We start from the raw sequence: 19655 nt of genomic DNA, 5'->3' as shown, positions 1-19655 counted from the left end.
AAACAAAGTAATAACTCAATGGATTGAATATGTTGGTTTCTTTGCAAGTGGTTCTTGGCCATGAATTACTGCAAACTGGGAACTGGAAAATTCTGTTGTTCTGCTCCGTGAAGAACCTAAGTAAGGATAGTACAATGTGCTTATATTTATGAAGGTTAGACTTTGGGGAAATGAGATCTGCAAGATAACAATTGCTCATTAGCAATTGAGCAGATTTTCAATCCAGACTTTCCAGTTTAGCTTCACTACATTTTGTCAGATCTTGCTCAGTAACTGATGAAAGGTAGTGGATGCTACTTGAAATGTGTGACCATTTTCAAAAATCAATCTGCTCTGTGAAGAACCTAACAGAAAGGGAAGTACACTTAGTAGTCATACATCTATGAAGGTTAGATGTTTAGGAAATACAATTTGCAAGATAACAATTACTCATTAGCAATTGAGCAGATTTTCAAATCCAGACTTTTCAGTTTAGCTTGACTAAATTTTGTCAGATCTTGTATAGTAACTGATGAAAGGAAGTGGATGCTACCTAAAATGTGTGACCATTTTCAAAATTCATTCTGCTCCGTGAAGAACCTAACAGAAAGGTACCTACTAAAAAGGTATGTACTACACTTAGTAGTTATACATCTATGAAGGTTAGATGTTTAGGAAATATGATTTGCAAGATAACAATTGCTCATTAGCAATTGAGCAGATTTTCAAATCCGGACTTTTCAGTTTAGCTCGACTAAATTTTGTGAGATCTTGCTCAGTAACTGATGAAAGGTAGTGAATGCTACCTGAAACGTGTGACCATTTTCAAAAATCATTAATGATAACCAATCACTAGTCCTGGATATTAACAGCAGCTTAGTAAATACCATTAATATTCTAAAAGTATTCCACAGCAAATGGCATAGGCAAAGGTAGTTCCATAGCCTTTTTGGGGCCTAATAGGGGCAGTGGGCTGTTATCCAACGCGTATAGGGAGGTGGAGCCCAACCCTCTCTTTCCAATGCCGTTTACCTCCCCAACCAAAATCAGGTACCCAGTTTTACACCTGGGTGGCGTGAAGAAAGTTGAAGGGCACAAGATCTGTAGCATTACAAGACTTGAACCCAGGACCTCCGGCTTCTGGGCCAAGCATCCTGAAGAGTTACATCACACAAGAAAGGCACACAATGGACCAAAGAGTCTTTCTCGTCATGGAGACTTACGTGATGAAGACCTGCTCATCGTCTGCCACCTCATCATCCTCCATGTCCCTGCTGTACAGTTCCTCCGACCTACAACAGGGGGCGCTGTTCGTTAGTGACACATACAAAACCACATAATCTACAACTAGTTCAATTAGCATCTATCTGAACCTGTACTATTGCTTGCTTACTTGCTTAAGTACCTGTACTATAAACAGTTTTATCTGGCTGTACATACTTAAATAACATAATGTGATGAAAGCATGGGCATTATTACTGCTCCATTCAAATGTTTTTATGTGCCGATGTGGCTGTCAAGATCAGTCAGAAATAACCACCGAAATTAATAGGTGTGGTAGCATGTAACAATAACTTCTAACTCTTATACTAGTATATTATATTAGAAACTGCAAAACTTGCTCTCTTTTTATGAAATGATGATATTCTGTTCCTTAGGTACAGGGGGCAGTGATGGTCATAAGGGGTTAGGTCAACTAAGATGGTGCAGTTAGATATTTTGTGTTAGAAAGGAGTGTCCTAAATAGATGATAAAGGTTAGGAAAGGTGGATTCATGCTTCTATGGGGAACATTCATTTAGTACAAGACTTAGTAGTTGTAAAACATGCATCCAACAACCACACTCAACCACTTGGCATGCTCGTGACGCACCCTACAAGCTACTAGCTACACTTCTGTCTCAATGTCCAAGGCACAACCAACAAAGACTGTCTATGCAAATTAGATATGCAAATTAGTTAGGCAGATTTGTAAAGTAAATGACATGAAATTTGCAAAATAGGCAACTTTGATAATGAGACTGTAGATTAAGAGTTCTAACTGTATTTTTTATTCAGCCACTGATTTTTACAGTCAGCCACAAATTTGGCAAACATTTGTGTAACAGTGGTTTGTTTCTTATAACACAAAAAATGTTATAATTATTGTGTAAACCTATCAGCTTGCTTGGCTACTTTGTTGGTGCATAAACCCTTGGATATTGGCACAGAAAAAGGCTCTTAAGGCTTACACAGTCCGTGGCAAGCTGGCGTAAACCTCCTCACTTGAGCGCAGAAGGAAACCAGATCAAAGAAATGTTAACCTGACCTAGAAATGCAATCCTACACAGGCACGCTAAGACACTGATTCTAAGCCCCACCCTGTTCTATCAAGGTTCTATTTGAACACCTCCGTCAAAAACAGCGCTTGTCAGACGAAATTGGCTGCTGCTGCTAGGGACCTTGTACCAAATACCAACTACTAACAAAGTCAGCTAGTGATACTGACAGTAACATAACCACACAAACACGAACAATGCTAGCAACAAAGATGACATAGCCTTTTTCTTTGATCCGTTCAGGATTTTAGGGTAAAAAACCCAAACCAAAGTCAGTCGGTATAATAAGTAACATAGCAGAGTTAGTTATTTCTGTGTCACACTAGGGCTGTTTTTGATGGAGGTGTTTGCAATAGAACAGGGAGTTTTATTTCTTCAAAATGGTGTTGGACAGGATTGGTCTATTGTAAGACTAAGAGCAATTCCTTCATTTCATACAACACACAGCCGGAACACTCTACAACAGCAATATCCATATTTACTTAGACCTGTACATATGTATCTGTATAGGTAGCTTCTTATCTAAAATCAAACCTTTACGGGTGACCACCTTAATCACCTATTATCTAGTGTGACTAAATGATGAGCCAAGATGACATAAATCTGAAAAGGTTTCCATGGAGAAAATTCGAGAATGGTTTACTTTAGGCTTACGCTTTTTCCCTACTCCTACACCTGTTGTTAGGTATTGCTTATTGTATTAAGTTTTATGTATTTTCCTGTACAAACAAACAAACAAACAATTGTTGCTGACCTCTGGTTCAGAAGCTTGCTGTACTTGTCCCTGTCACTGTCGTTGAGCCTTAGCATGTCCTGTAGACTGGGGATGTGGGTCTCCACATTCTGGTTATCCACATACACATCGTACAGGTGAGACTTCTCTTGGAATATCTTCTCTGTCGTGCCTGTAAATAATATGGGAACAGTAAATGGCTTAGGAGTCAGTTAGGACATAGGAATTTTCTTTTTACACAACCAGTTTTTCTCACCTGCTGACGTTTCGATGTCTGTCAGACATCTTCCTCAGAGCTTCTAACTGGAGTTCTGCTTCTCGTCGCTATATGTAGCCGATGTACGTGGCGCTTTTGCGGCGAGAAGAACACTATCCCAAACATGGCTTAGCTTGTATCCCCCTTCGTCAGCGAGAAGCAGAACTCCAGTTAGAAGCTCTGAGGAAGATGTCTGACAGACATCGAAACGTCAGCAGGTGAGAAAAACTGGTTGTGTAAAAAGAAAATTCCTATGTCATATGATCTACCAACCTGGTGAAATTATTTTCAGAGTTAATGGCTTATAAAATGGCCCATAGGGGCAGTGGATTGCCAAGACATGGTATTGTAATGCGAAGCCTATCCTTCTCCTTCCACTACCCTTTACCTCCCCCAACCAAAGTCAGGTACTCATTTTCACACCTGAGTTGAGTGAGGAAAGTCGTGCTAAGTGCTTTCCCAAGGGCACAAGATTGGTAGCACGAAAGGATTTTATAAAAATAAAAGGAAACTGATAAAAATATATTTTCGGTGTGTATGATGACAGATTTAACACTGTTGGCAATTTTCAAGACCAAACTTTTGATGTCACAAAACACAAGTGGCATGACATCCAAATGTACATTAAGAGGGAAAAATTAACAAGATTTTCTTGGTGTTCTACATCAGGTTTGCCAATAGTCAATCGTGCATTTCACTTAGACAAATAAGAATTTTTTTTTCAAATCACTTCTGGGACTTGTCACCACATAATAGTATGGTAAATTCCATCAGATTCTGTCTACCTACAATGTACATCAACATCAACAACCAGTTCCTAATTACAGACTACTCAACAGTAAATGTTACAGACAGTGAGTCCCATAGCTAATGGCAGGTTTCCAAAATTCAGTTTCAATTTCAATGGAAATGAACTTAGGCTATGCCAATTGATTTCCTTGGTTCTCGGATTTTTTTGAAAATAAAAATATAGCAAGCGGTCATCATAAAAGCAGAAGGCAGGAGAAAAACTTGAATGTATTCAATTCATAAAACTGTGCACCAAGGCATTAACCTGGTCCTCTGGCTTTGAATTCAAAACGTTTTTTCCAGTTGCATTTATGAAGGTTAGACATCCAGTTAAATAATATTCAAAAACTACTCAATCTCTACAACTGGATAAAAAACGGATACTTCCGGACGTTTCGAGTGACATTTATTACTCTTCTTCAGCGTCACTAGAATGAACTGGAACATTTTTCTTTTTCTTTTTCTACAAATCTGAGAACCAACATATTAAATTGGTGCTGCCTTATCAAGTCAACACAGTAGAGACCAGAAGCAGACAAGCTGTCTGAAGCACAAAACGTCAAAATCTACCGAGGGGGACGCAGCTCTACAGATAAGGGCTTTCCAATTACCCTGAACAGTGCCTGAACAGTGCGTGGGATGTTCCTGCACTCAACATGCACTCTTACATCCTCATACTATCCCTCAAGGGGCTGTCTCATGTAGCTTTACTTGTTAAATGTTAGGTGTGAGGAACAAAAGATGGACAAGCACTAGATCTTCTTTCTTTTTGTTATAATTCTGTAGCCAATTGGACTCCATTCATACCAAATACAACAGAAGCATCCTCACCAGATAGCTTCAAACAATGCTTACAGCTAGATGTGCAAAGGTTAGTTGTGACAAGTTATTCATTGTAACATAAACAGCTGCGGCTGCCCCCATGTGCCTGCGAAGCTGGTGTGTTATGCTGGAAGGCGATCATACTAGCTATATAGGTACAGAATCTGATTCAGATACTTATCTAATCTATCTATTATTGAGATTTACAACATAAATGGAAGGACTGACATAACAGGTGACTTTCAAGAGACCAGAGACCAGACTGTAAGGTTTGATCCACTCACACTGGGAATAACCCCTACACTTTTTGATAAGTGTACTGGATTATTTAACATGCTTGAGGTGTGGCTTTAGTACATAAGTACTCTAGCACAGATACTAGTACATAAGTGAAGAGAAATGACAGGGCAGTTTGGTGCTATGCTTAAGGGTGGTTATACAAGCTATAAGCTATATATAGGTTGTAGAGAAATGACACGGCGGCACTTACATGCTAAGTACGACACTTCAGTCTCCAGTCTGTCGATGTCTGCGATGTTGACGTAGAAGTGTGGCTTGAGAGGTTTCTCTGGGATCTCGGGAATCGTGTGTCTGGCTAAACAACAGGCGCAGTACACTACAAGAACAGGACAAAAACAACACATGCCAGAGGTTATCTAGTGTAATTGTATTTTATCCATGGTTACCAGATTTTACCGATTGTGTAAAGTGCCCTTGGCTGCAATGTGGGATTTCTCTACAAAACATCTGAATAAACCATTGTCTATTTGGCTGTTCAGCATGCACAGCCAGGGTTGCCTAACCAGTGGCTATAACAAAGGGCTAGCCCTGCTGGACAAAGACAATACAAATGTGATTAAAGTTTCAGCATGGACAGAATACCAATATATGGACAGAATAACAATAACAATATTCTAAGTATATTAAGACATGTTAAAGTTATCAACATAAGGATGCATCCACATGACCAGCACTTAAGTCATGAGATTGCTAGCAAAATAGTTAATCTTACATTAAAAAAGTTGATTAGAAATCACATTTCTAAGGTCCTAATCGACACCCAATGGACAAACATCAGAAATCACACTAACTTCAGTAATCAAATGTGTACCATACAAGAATAACAGAACTTTGATTAAACTCGAATGTAAGGAAACATATGTATGAGAAGAATGGGCATGTTGGGCTTAAAGTATTACATAATTCAAACCTCTTACAATCAATGCCAGCAGAGATCGAAGTCAAATAGATTTGCCAGTGAGGATAAAGATAGTGGCTCAGGAAAATTGACCAAAAATTGAATTAGCATCAAACACTTACATGTAATGCAGCATTATACTTTTACCAGTCTTAATTGATTTGGGAGGTTATCCATCTGAACTGCACAATAAATTAAACTTCAAGCGCACAATAGATTAAACTTCAGGTTATAGCTTTACCTTAAACCTTTATCCTCTAAAACCATCATCACCAACATCATCCCATTGCTCATTATCTATTAATCAGCTGTAGGGGCAGTACAACATGCTATGCTGTATCAATAGGCATTTTAGTCCCCTGGAGGCGCCTTTCTCATCTCCAGGGCTCTAAAAGCATGTAGTACCACTTTTGCTTGCCCAATTCTATTGATATGTGCTTACAAAGCTATCACTGTTCTTAGTACTATAATTAATGATGTTAAAAACAAATACTGTCTTTGTTACTGAATGTTGGTCCACAACTATTGCTGTCCTTGGTGCTGAACATTCTACTGCTATAATACATAACAACCAATTAATAATAGATTTGCTATCAATACCATACACTATAAAATTGAGATACAGATGCCCCAATACTGTATCTGTTAGATGCCCTCAACTATATATTGCCTATCCATTGCAACAGTTTTCTCCTTCGTTTGGGATTAAACAAGAAATCTTTTAAGAAAAGCTGTGCATTGCCGCGTATTTTATGACTGAACTGCTGAGAGCGACACCTAGCTTCTTCAGTAGGAAATGCAGCAAAAGGGGATATTGGAAATTTACCTCATTATCATAATTTATGTCACATGAATTATTGGCACATTAAACAGGTTTTGTAAAACTTTTTGACCCACAATGAATATGCATTATTTTTCATTACAAAATAAGTTCCTTCTGATGCAATTTGTGATATATCTTTATATAAACATGGTGAGTTAAAGCGTAGATTTATTACGCTGGACCACATACAGTAACATGCGTCTAGAAGAGCGTTTTAATACTCGCCTGGAATGTACCATTGTCTAACTAAGCCATGAAACTCGGCACGTTGATCACGTTATTGTGACAATGTGTTTTTGCCCGTAAGTATGTGGTTCGAAAGTCGGTCGAACTCTGGGCTTTGATGAGTTGATCTATTGGTTTGCAAGTCGGTTGAACTCTGGGCTTTAATGAGTTGATCTAAAACTGCAGAATCTAGTTGCAGCATTGTGGTTTACTTCTGCCCCCCGCCCATTGCGTTGACTGGGCTGAGAGGGGCAGAGGTGGTCCATCCATTGTGGGGCGTTCGCCCTGTTTCGCAGCTGCAAAATCTAGTTGCAGCATTGTAGTTTCTGCTGTCCCCCGCCCATTATATAGACTGGGCTGAGAGGGGGCAGAGGTCATCCATTGTAGGACGCTGCTCTGTTTTGCATTTCAAGGGTTGAGACAGACAGTGGTGTCCATTTTGTCTGAGTGGAAATTTCCACTTGGGCTTGCTCCTTGGCAAATTTAGCAATTTAGTTTGAGAACCAGTAGCGCCCGGAGAGGCTGCCTAGTTTATTGGTTCGTACTTGGTTGTTCTTTAAGCGTGTCAGTTTGGTTACACGCCTTCAGTTACGTTACGTTTTCAACCCTTGCTGCCCGTGGAGTCCGTGGAGGCTGTCTGATTTACAGGTAGTGTTTTTCAGGGTCTCTGGCAGCTCTGTCTGCTCATATTTTGGTTCCTTTTTAGTTTTATTTGGTTCTAGTTAAAGCTGCATTATGAAGCGTCCTCTTTCAATAAAAGTTGCCGTGTACCGTGATCGGTTAACGTATGAACAAGTGTTTACTTTGCTGAGCGAGGTTTCGGCTCCCATGAGCAGCATTCAGGCTGTTCAGTCTCTGGGACCAAACTCATTCGACGTGTCATTTTCCTCGGTACACGAGCGTACATTGTATGCGGGGAAACTGTCTGGTTTAGACGCCGTGGATGTGTCATCTTACGCGGCGGCGGAGATAATTGTCACGGCCACAAGAATTCCGTATGAGCTCGATGACAACTATGTCAGGAACTGGTTAAATCAATACTGTGCCGTCATCACGTCCCGTATGGTAACATACGGGGACAGACCGACCATCAAAAATGGGAACCGGCAATACAAAGTAGTTTTAAAGCCGGGATGCAATATCCCATCAGCATGGAAAATGTATGACGGGAGGATGGTTTTCTTCAGGTATGTGGGGCAGCCCCGTACCTGCTTGAGATGCAACCAGGAAGGCCATGAGTCGGCAAATTGTGCAGTAACATTTTGCAACAAATGCCAATCCATTGGGCATTTGGCCATGGATTGTACCAACGATGTTGTGTGCCTCAGTTGCAGGGCAGAGGGACATACGGCCCGCCGTTGTCCCCTGTCCTTCGCAAACAGGATTAAGATGGGAGCCAGTTGGGCTAAGAGCCAAGAGCTCCCGGCAGGTGTGAGTCAGGTCCGTGAACATCATGATGGACGGGTTCCTCAGGCTGTAAATAAGACTGATCGGTCGGAACTGGCCCATGTTTCTGACGCAGAGTCTGGTGTATCTGATCCTGTTTCGCCTCCAGGTCACCCTGGCAGTGTGGACCCGGGTACTTCTTCGGCTGTGAAGTCGGATGTTTCTTCTCCGGTCGCGGAGCCGGAGGTTTCTCCTACGGTCGCGGTGGTTGAGCCGTCTGAGGACGTGCTGTCGGAGGCCGCTCCTTCTCTGACCAAGTTTTCTCCGGTCGCGGTGGTTGAGCCGTCTGAGGACTTGCTGTCGGAGGCCGCTCCTTCTCTGGCTAAGCCTGGCCTTTCTTCCTCTTCTAGCGAGCAGGTACCCTCAACATCTGCTGCTCCGGTACCGGCCCCTCGCGCCCGGTCCCAGAGAAGGAGGCGTAAAGCGGCCAGTCCTATCCGACCTGTTACTCGTCGGTACATGTGTCAGGGTTGTGAGTTGGATTACACAATCACTCTGGAGGTGGTGTCTTGTCATCAGTGCAAGGCAGACATAACTCCAGAATCTGCTCTCCTTGCTTTCTGTGAGGGCCCAGTTTGTCAAAGCGATAATCGCCTCTTTCTTTGTCAGAGCTGCCATGATGGCAACTCTGATATTGCTGACAAAGATTCCAGGAAAAGGTGTAGGGGGGATTCCAGTGAGGGTTCTGCCTCTGCAAAGACTTTGTCGAAAGGAAAAAAGATTCGTAAGGAGCCGGATTCCGACTCCAGTCTTGTTATCGAGGAGTTTCCCTCGGAGAGTCTTCGTTCTGTGGACGGTAACGAGTCTGACTCTACTGTTGGCTCCAGAAGCCTCATCATTGATGAGGATACTTCGGATGCCTCTCAGGCTCCAAGTCCCGATTTGGTAGCAAAGGCGAGAGCCATTGTCATCTCCTCTGACTTGTACAAGAATAAGGCTGTCTTTGTGTGCAACCAGTTTATTTCTCATGGTTGTGACGAACTCTTGCATAGTTTTAGGTCTTTGAAATCTCACCTTGCAAAGGCGCATGGCATCTCCGGGGACGTTGTGCCTTGTAAGGTTGGTAATTGTTCGAGGTTTTTTAAAACCACCATGTTATGTCTCAAGCACCTCTACAATGTCCACCCCCAATTTGTTAACCGAATTGGTGTGGAAGGAATTGATGATCTGTACCACTAATTCCTCACATTCCGATGTTGTTTGACATTCCTTCTCTATGTAGCCTCATGGTTCTTATTGCTACACTCAATGTCTGTGGGCTCCGTAGTCCGCAGAAGAGGAGGCAGGTTTTCGGCTTTTGCCGTCAACATAAATTTGACGTTGTTTGCCTCCAAGAGTGCCATGTTTCGTCAACATCTGAAGCGGTGCTCTGGGAGAAGGAATGGGGAGGCCAAGCGTTTTGGGCATTGGGCTCCTCCCAATCTAGAGGTGTGGGTATTTTACTCTCTCCATCTTTCAATTTTGATGTGGTTAAAAAGTCTTGTGACGACAGTGGGCGTGTTGTCTGTGTCGTCTTGTCCGATGGTGCGCGTAATTTCAAAGTTTGTAACATGTATGCTCCTAACATTTCTGCGGAGCGTACTGGATTTTTTAAAAATTTGTATAAGTTTCTGTCGGGGGCTGAGCCCCTTATTTTGTGCGGTGATTTTAACTGCGTTGAAGATGTTGATATTGATAAGAGGGGCGGGAACCCGGCTCATGGTAGTGGCGGTTCCACCGTTTTAAAAGACATTTGCGCCGATTTTAATGTGCATGACTCTTGGAGACATGAGAATCCTTCTAAAAAGGTCTTCACTTGGAGACAGCCGACCAAAGGTATTGCCTGTCGGCTGGACCGATTTTATTCGTCTAAATGCCTCGTCGTTTCAAACTACTGTTTTTTACCCGCATATTTTACAGACCATGACTGTGTGTCCTTGTCAATTTTACCGGATGTGAAGAAGAAGCCTGGCTTGTGGAAATGTAATGTCTCGATTTTAAAAAGAGACAAAGTTTTAAATGATTTTAAACTCGCTTTTAACAATTGGAAGACTTTGAAACCAGGTTTTCCTTCTTTGCGAGCCTGGTGGGATGATGTAAAGGCTAGAACTCGCTCTCTCCTGATCAGAATTTCTTGTGAACTGGCTAGGGAGAGACGGGAGTCCATGTTTACCTTGAATAATGAACTTGTCGATCTCACCAACAAGATGAACGACGGGGCCTCTTCGGCGGACATCTTGCGTAGGTATGAATGTACTAAGTCTTCCTTGTCCGAGTTGTCCGCTGAGGAGGCTCGCGGTGCTTTTGTTCGGTCCAGAGTCAAGCAATTTGTCGAGGGGGAAAAATGTACCTCGTATTTTGTAAGCCAGGCCTCTTCCCGAAGTAGGCAGCGACGCATTTCTTCGGTCAGAGATTCTACTGGACGTGTTGTCCAAGATGACGAGGAGATTTTAGACGTTTTTAAGCTATTTTATGAAGACCTTTTTAGTGCTGAGCCTATTGATAAGTGTGAGGCGAATAACCTTTGTAACAATTTAGAAGGGTCTTTGGATCCTGATGAAGTCTCTTCATTAGAAGGTCCTCTTTCATTGGATGAGCTTTGGGCTGCATTGTGCAGTATGGAGAATAATAAGTCCCCTGGCAGTGACGGTCTCCCGAAGGAATTTTATGTCGCTTTCTGGGACGTCATTGCCGGGGATCTCCTCTCAGTTTTTGAGGAAGTTTTTTCTTCTGGCGAGCTCTCTCAGAGCCAGAGTTTTGGTGTTATTACTCTCCTTCCAAAAAAAGGGGACCCTCTGGACCCGAAGAACCGTCGCCCCATCTCTTTGTTAAATTGCGATTATAAGATTCTTGCAAAGGTCCTTAACAATAGGCTTAAGATGGTTGCCGCCTCGGTCATCAGTCCTGACCAGACATGCGGTATACCAGGCCGGTCGATACAATGTAACCTACTTTTGATGAGAGATATCATTACATATGTTAATATGAATAACTTTGACTGTGCGATCATTTCTCTGGATCAGGCCAAGGCCTTTGATAGAGTGAATATTGATTTTCTTCACTTGACTCTTACGAAGATGGGTTTTGGCCCGGTTTTCCGCAAATGGGTTGCTATATTGTACCACAACATTACCAGTGCTGTTCTCGTCAATGGGTCGCTATCATCTTCTTTTTCTCTCTCAAGAGGTGTTCGGCAGGGGTGCCCTATGTCACCCCTGCTGTACGCAATTTCTTTGGAGCCATTTGCCGCTACAGTAAGGGCCGACGCTGCGATTCACGGCCTCAGGTTGCCTGGTGGCCGTGAAGTTAAGATCTCGCAGTATGCGGACGATAACTCGGCTATTGTTACAACCGATGAGTCGATCCGCCGGCTCTTTGCTGTTATTGACATGTATAACAGAGGTTCCGGGTCTCTTTTAAATCTTGACAAATGTATGGGTCTCTGGCTAGGTAGTTGGAGGAAAAGACTCGATTGTCCGAAGAATTTTAAATGGACATCTGTATCCATACGTTTATTGGGAGGTACTTTTGGAAGTGTTAATATGCCTTTAGTCAACTGGAGGGAGAGGCAAGCTAAGTTTGAAGCGGTTCTGCGAAGGTGGGACAGCTTCTCTTTATCCTTCGCTGGCAAGGTTGTCGTCGTTAATAACCTTGCTTTATCTACTTTGTGGTATATTGCTCCTGTATTTTCTCCTCCCGAGTCAGTCGTCAAGGACATTACGAGAGCCGTCTTTAAGTTTTTCTGGAGTTATCGTGCAGAACTGGTCTCTAGACAGACAGTTTTGCTACCTTTGGACAAAGGTGGATGGGATCTCATTGATTTTGGAGTGAAGGCCAATTGTTTTTATTGTCGGCCGTTTACCAATATTCTTGACCGGCCGGATCTTCCATGGGTCCAGTTGGCAAAATATTGGCTGGGTTTTTTTGCCCGTTGTTTTGAACCATCATCGTGGTCTAACAGTTCCCCCCACTCTCCTGAGGCTCCACCTCACTATTCTTTGATGCGGAAGCTCACCTTGGAGTTTGTTAATGCTTCTGCTTCGAAGACTTGGGACAGGATATGCACCGTGCAGTCTTTGTACAAAGCTGCCATTTTAGCTCGTTCTCATACCCCTTCCGCTTGTTTTTTAGAGCGGGGTGTTGATTGGTCACTTGTTTTTTCAACGGTGCATAACACTCTCCTTGAGAATAACCTAAAGGAGCTTTCCTGGAAGGTCGCACATGGGGCTCTCAAAACCAACTACTTGACTTGTTCGATTTGGCACAGAACTCCTTCCCCTCTTTGTCCGAGGAGAAACTGTAGAGCTACGGAGACCGTTACCCATGCCATCTGGTCTTGTGGCGAGGTGCTCCTGACCTGGACTTGGGTCGAAGGGTTCATTAGGCGATGGGTGGTCTCTAGTTTTCGTGTTTCTCGCGCGGTCGCTCTCTATGGTGTTATGTCGTCTACCCTGAAGAAGTGTAAGAGAGATGTCTGCACCTACATTTTGGCCGTCGCTCGGTCTAAGATTTGGTGGTCCAGGTGTCAGGCTCTCTTTGACAATAATTTCGTATCTCACATTGAGCTGGTGTCTCTAATCAAGGAGGCTCTTAGGTTTAAACTCAAGATGGAGTTTGTTCGACTTGGTTCTGAAAGTTTCTTGGCTGAGTGGTGCCAATCTGTTAAATGGGCAAGTGTGCGGACGGGAGTTTTGGTTCTACGTTTTTAGAGTCCTTGTCGTAGTAGTCTTTGTTTGGTGCTACAGTCTGTCTTTGCTATTGGTGGATTGTCTGTTAGATGTTCAGTATGTGTGGTCAGTCCTTCACTATGGTGTTCTCCTTCTACTCTCTAGTCCTCTTTATAATTTCCAGTTTGCTTTGATGTGTCGTTTCTTGGCAGAAGGGTGGGCGGGTGCAAGTCTGCCTCGGGTGGAATGGCACATTCTTTTTCTTTGTTTCCATTCATGAGTTGTTTCTTCTTATATTATGATGGTTTTCAGTTTGGTCTCTGTCTGTATTACTAAAACTGTTTGTATACCCAAAATAACAAAGGGCCTTTGAAAGGGGCTTTGGAAGGGCTGGGTTAAAAGGTCCGTCCATTGATCCAACCATGGAAGAAAGCTGGCATAAGGCATTGCCGCTTTGTCAGTTGTTTCCTAGGTTGATCTTCAGGCAAAGCCTCTAGACTAAGTGCTGCGTAGACCTGCGATTGTACAAAGTGTGTTTCCCTACCTCTGTAACACACCACGCCGATGGGAGGAGGTAAGAAGAACAGGACTTTTAATCACTTTACTTTTTGTTATTGTTTTTATGTGCAAAATAAACAAACAAACAAACAAACCTCTGTAGCACACCACACCGATGGGGGGAGGTGAGAAGAACAGAATCCTTCTCCTGAGCAGGGCATACTTCCACAGGACGAAGATCTGCTCACCGAAGAACTTCAGGAACTGGGAAAAGCAGCCGGCAGGATGGGTTATCTGTGGGGGAAAAGTTCTAAGTGAGACTTTACAGAATGGTAATGAGATAATGTAGTTCGTTTCTACATTAGTTTTCAAACTACTACTGTACATTTCAAAATCTTGATAAGATTCTAACTTGTTTGTATTGCAGAAACCTCAAAACTACATGTAAACAAGTAGTGACCTGCAGCTCTCAGGAACTTCTTCTTCTTCTTCTTCGTGTCATTTTTCTCAGGAACTACTCTTTTCTCAGGAACTAAGACTGACGTAAGCCTTACAAATCCTGTCAACAGTGACAACTAGATTTTATCTGTCTTCTGGGTGGTATTCTTGGGCAGGTTTGACTGTAGATGCACTAGAATCTTCCCTTTCAACATGTACAAATGTCCTCATTTAGATAGATATATAGATAACATGATTGTACAGTCTGTTCGGATTAGTTGAAAACTAGCAGTTAGCATGTCAGTGTTTCTGACTAGGATGGTTTTGCGCAGTGGGCATCTTACAGTGGCAAAGCCTTGTGGCAAGGATCCTCCCCCTGAAAAGTTTTAAATCTTAAACTCTCAGAAACACTATTTTCTGCATTAATGAAAGTAAGTGAAAATTTTTTACCCTTGGAACAAAACAGCTGAAAATCTCCCTTAGCTGGTCAAAACACAGCATAAAGGCCCAAATCACAGCATAGTGGATACAAGTCACAGTATGGGAGCCCCCACACTCAACTGCACTAGTGATAACACTGCCTGTCCTCTACTCACCTTAATGTTGGCTTGAGGGCCAAATTCAATGAAATAAAGTGAAAATTTTCCACCTTTGGTACAAACCAACTGAAAATCCCCCTGGTTGAAACACACCATGGAAGACCAAATCACAGCATTGGGGATACATATCACAGCATGGGGGCCCCTACGCTCAACTGTGCCAGTGTTAATCCTGCCTGTGCTTTACTCACCCTCATGTCAGTTCTCAATCATTCTAAAACTACGATCAGACGACGTAAGCACAGCAAGAAGCCGGCAGATATCAGGGACGTTACTTCTGTTGTTTATTCCTTGGCACTAGTGACCAGCATGCCTGCGCGTGTGCCTAGACCATACCATTACTGTAAATGCAGAAACTTTTGCGGTGGTTTGATGTTCGCGGCTTTTGCGGTGGCCGCTTCACTGCAAACTTAAAAACACTGTTAACATTTTTCCACGGCAGTAAGAGACTACATTGCATGGTGCTACCGCAAACTTAAAACCACTGCGAAAAGTCCTTTTTCCCACTACAGCAAAATTAAATCTCAGGGAACTTCAATGCATCTAAAGTATTACATAGGGGTGTTCCTACATCGCCACACATGTGCTCTACTCACCCTCATGTCGGCCCGAGGGATCTCAGTCATCGGAGACAGTAGACTGCGGCCAGGGTTACTCATGGGGAGGGAGCCTTTCCGGTCTTCCCAGAATGCTCGGAGTTGCTCGTACCTCCCTGGAGTCTCCAGTTGATGTCTGTTGTTCAGAAAAAAAATGAAAGAAAATATATTCAATTTACACAGTTGCAACAAAGGTATTGACCTGAACATTTTTCACTCGTCAACTCACAGAGAACTGACGTAACAAACAAGTTGTAAGGAACCTGATGAAACTATTCACGAACATATGGGATAGTTCTAGTTCCTTCACTCAAGTCCCACAATCTTATCAGCAGATAGAACCATGCCTGAACTGTAAACCAGAACATTAGGCCATACAAATTGATTTCCTTGGTTCTCAGATTTTTAAGAATTAAAATGTAGCAACCGGACATCATATAAGCATGGGGCAGGGAGGAATACTTGGATGTGACTGTATTCAATCCATAAAACTGAGTGCATCAAGGCATAAACCTGGTCCTACTGGTTTCTTTTCTGTTTTCATAGTGTCTTTTTCCAGTTTTCCAGTTAAAAAAATTTGTGAACCAACAAACTAAATTGGTATGGCCTTAGGTGCAGGCAGATGTGGAGGTGTATGATTTATAGGCAAGCTTCCCCACTGTCCCTCCTTACAGAACACGATCAATGCCTGGAGCAAAGTGGGTAGGTGGACCCACTGGCCTTGATGTTGTAAGCAACATTTGCAACTGTCCCTCTGGGTCTGATGTTGTGCCTTGTTGCATATAGATCAAAGGCAGGCCATCTAGTTGTCATTCTCTGCACACAAGAAGGGGACATTGTCTTGTGTGTACCTTGAGGAGTTTCAAAGGAATTGTTGCTTTTGAAATTATCACAGAAATCGAGTAGCCATTCTCTTCACACAAGAAGGGGGCTGGGTCTCATGTGAACTGGGGTTTCAAAGGAATTGTTGCTTTTGAAATCACAAACGAAATGATACAAGAACAAGCTCTCTCCACCTTTTTTCTTCCCAGAGACAATGGCTGGAGCAAAATCAGAAATTGCTCACAAATGTTGCATGAAACAAACAATTTTTCAAAAGTGACAGAATAGCATATCTAACATGAAAGGATTAATCATGTGTCTATCTGAACTTAATCCTGACTTGTTTACATTAAGCACATGGACCAATGCAATACATCATGGCACTTTGACATAACCACATTCTAAAACTGTCCTAATACAGTCAAACCTGTACAAGTGACGATATACATGTATAACTAAGGACCGCCTGACAAATGTGACCACATTTTGGTGGTCCCCTAGATAATATTTCCATTGACACAAACTTGAAGAATCCTATCTATAGGTGACCACGAGATAGTCTTGGTCCCCTTCTTGGAAGGTTTGACTGTACAAATATCAAATGTGCAGTAGCGCCACCTACCTGACTTATTCTCGAGGAACCGCATGTGTCTGTAGAGAGAGGTGTAAGTGTGCAGTAGCGCCACCTACCTGACTTGGTTCTCCAGGAACTGCATGTGTCTGTAGAGAGAGGTGTAAGAAGTGGCCAGGATGCCCACAGACTTCATCCTGGCTCCACGTTCAAGTTCGCTCTCCACCGGCATGTTCTCAAAACAGCTCAGGCCGTACAGGTTATCCTTCTTGAAGTAACTGTGAAAATAACAATGACATTGTAAAAACTACTGTAACAAAATACTGTAAAGTGCCTTTAAGTTCATGGCAATCTCATCTTGCTGTAGGAAACAATTAAGTGTTCACAACAGTTTGTAATTTGCCATTCAAACAAGGGGGTAGGTGGGCAGAAGACAGAACAAGGATTTTTGTGGTGGTTTAAGTTAAGAATGAATACAAACACACATGTAGGTCACAGCAGAAACATCAAATATTAAGATTTTGACAACAGTGGACAACACTATATAAAACAGTAGAAGATTAACTATTTTTCTTTCTTAATAGGTAACATTAGGAGACATTGGATGGTTACTTACATGAAGTCCTTAAGTATTGTGTGGGATCCGCTCGCCATGGCCTTGAACTCCACTCCATCGAGGTCACTGTCCTCCGGCTTACACCACTCAATGATATTACCTGCAGAATAAGAGCAATCACAGTCAATACAGCAGGGCTCGAAATTCATTTTTGGGATTAGAAAATTGGGTGCACCAAAAAATTTTTGGGTGCACCACTTGAATTTAAGTAAAATGTAAAAAAAAAAAAACATGATTAGTAATAACAAAACTTAGTTACAAGCTATCAAATTCTTAAACAAGTAACATGACAGACATTTTTATTGTCTCTCTAACACTTAGATGTCGAGAATATGATGTATACTAGTATACTTGATATCTTTACAAACATAAACCTAAGAAAATATTTGGGTGCACCCTGTGCACCCACAGAAAATAATTGGGTGCACAGTTCCAATTTTGGGTGCACCTGGGTGCACATGCACCCAGTATTTCGAGCCCTGATACAGTATATACGGCCGACACAGGCTTTTAGCTAGGATTTTATTATAGGGAGTCCAAATTTCTAGGTGACTTAGAGTCGCAGCACGGCAAGTGAAACAGGCACAAGGATTGTAGGTGGTTTTAGATAACTTAGATTTAAAATGGCGCATTGTAAGGTATCCTGAGGGGCAAAATTACTGTCAGACTACAAGTAATCAGAATTTCATGCTTGTCAGAGGATCTGCTCCCCAGTGTAAGGGTGTTTTCAGGGCGTCTTATGCCATCTAGCTAGCTCTTAATATTTTTAGAACAGCACGTCCAAAGACGCACTGGACGCATGCCTGGCTAAAAGCCTGGACCAACATGATCAGAAGTCTTCAAACTGGATGGAGTTTTAGTGTACCAGCGACCTGTAGTTTTCCTCTGCATCTGTCATTCTGTCATTTTGCAGGAATCTTGTTTGCATGACAAAGATTACTACTCTCCAAGCAGAGGTTAGGCTCAGGTTGTTGTGACGTTTCCTCGCAGTGCGAGACATATAAGGTGACACCCTTAATAAAAAGAACAGTACAAAATATCAAGCCTGATGCAAATGCCTAAAAAACGTCCAAAAAAAGCCAGAGCCTAACCTCTGCTTGGAGAGTAAAAGATTACTAGTATGGCCGTTTCTTCCTTCAAGTGTAAGGAGCCTCAGTAGTAATCGGATGGCAGAAAGGCTACATTACAACATCTTGACAGACAGAATCAACAAATCTGATACAAAATTATAGCCTGGAATCAATCCCTTCCTGTTTGCTCCTTTCAAGTCTTCCATGCAGAATACGAGGGGCGTGCAATAAGTAATGGTCCTGACCCACTTCCAGTTGTCTGATCTAAATGAAATTTTGTATGTGTAATAATTCATATCTCTATGGGTTATGTTGCAAAAGACAGCTCTGAACTAATTGTGGTTTCTGATTTACTGGTGTTTGAACTTAGTCAGGTGCGAAATGGACCAGGTGTGAAATGGAACCAGTTGAGTGTCGCGCAGTGATCCGGTTTTTGTATTTGAAAGGACGCACACCAAAGAAGACTTTTGATGAAATAAATGAAACTTATGGTGATGATGCCCCATCATATGACCTTGTAAAACGCTGGCATCCTGAATTCAAACGTGGCTGGAAGTCTGTGGAAACAGCTCCCAGACCTGGTCGTCCCTCTTGTGCCATTGATGAGGCATCAGTTGGAGGACCAACCTGGGGTGTCCTACAAAATCGGTGTCCAGAGCTGCATCAAACGATGGGAGAAATGCATAACTCTGGGTGATTCCTATGAAGAGAAAGACTAATAACTGTGCCAAGTTTCATTAATCTCATGCTATGGGCAATGGGTCAGGACCATTACTAATTGCACGCCCCTCGTAGGTATATCTGTTCTTAGAGCACTTTCTGTAGTGAGACTAAAACGTGTATCATACTTTCTCCGTTAGAATCTGTGAGGCTATTACTTTCTTCAAAACAGCTACTTATCCATTATCTTTTCTTCCAGTTACATGTAACTACTTATGTTTTACCTCATCAAGGAATAAATACAAAAGCTTATGCACGTAGGTGGGAGAAAAACTGTGCCAAGCAAAATGTGGTTTCATTTGCAAGCTAGTGTGCAAGTGGGTATTTCTAACACTGTACCCTTCAATTGTCATCATAATGTAGGTTCTACAGCCTACACATTCTGTGTGGGTTGTAATCATGTATCAAGGAAAAGGACAGAAAATTGCTTTCAAACACACTTCAGATGGGCAAAAATCTTACTCCAACACTGCAATCTTTGCCATGACGTG

At 42.4% G+C, this 19655-nt stretch overlaps 1 protein-coding gene across 4 annotated transcripts in view; it reads right to left on the bottom strand.

Moving 5' to 3' along the window:
- LOC118417237 (DENN domain-containing protein 11-like) overlaps positions 1–19655 on the bottom strand; it is a 33915-nt gene that overhangs the window by 2809 nt on the left and 11451 nt on the right. The window contains exons 2-10 of one of the 4 annotated variants that reach the window (XM_035822703.1): positions 17375–17474; positions 16878–17036; positions 15366–15501; positions 13888–14026; positions 5387–5512; positions 3051–3201; positions 2210–2242; positions 1203–1271; positions 83–116 (exon numbers count right to left, since the gene is read on the bottom strand). In XM_035822703.1, the coding sequence (XP_035678596.1) occupies positions 83–116; positions 1203–1271; positions 2210–2242; positions 3051–3201; positions 5387–5512; positions 13888–14026; positions 15366–15501; positions 16878–17036; positions 17375–17474 (947 nt within the window). The remainder of the gene's footprint in view (positions 1–82; positions 117–1202; positions 1272–2209; positions 2243–3050; positions 3202–5386; positions 5513–13887; positions 14027–15365; positions 15502–16877; positions 17037–17374; positions 17475–19655) is intronic. The other 3 variants (XM_035822702.1, XM_035822705.1, XM_035822704.1) reach the window with 3 other exon arrangements.

This window comes from Branchiostoma floridae, chromosome 6, assembly GCF_000003815.2.
Source record: "Branchiostoma floridae strain S238N-H82 chromosome 6, Bfl_VNyyK, whole genome shotgun sequence".
NCBI lineage: Eukaryota > Metazoa > Chordata > Leptocardii > Amphioxiformes > Branchiostomatidae > Branchiostoma > Branchiostoma floridae.
The sequence above is the reverse complement of the archived record's forward strand: the minus strand, read 5'-3'. Positions and strand labels throughout refer to the sequence as shown.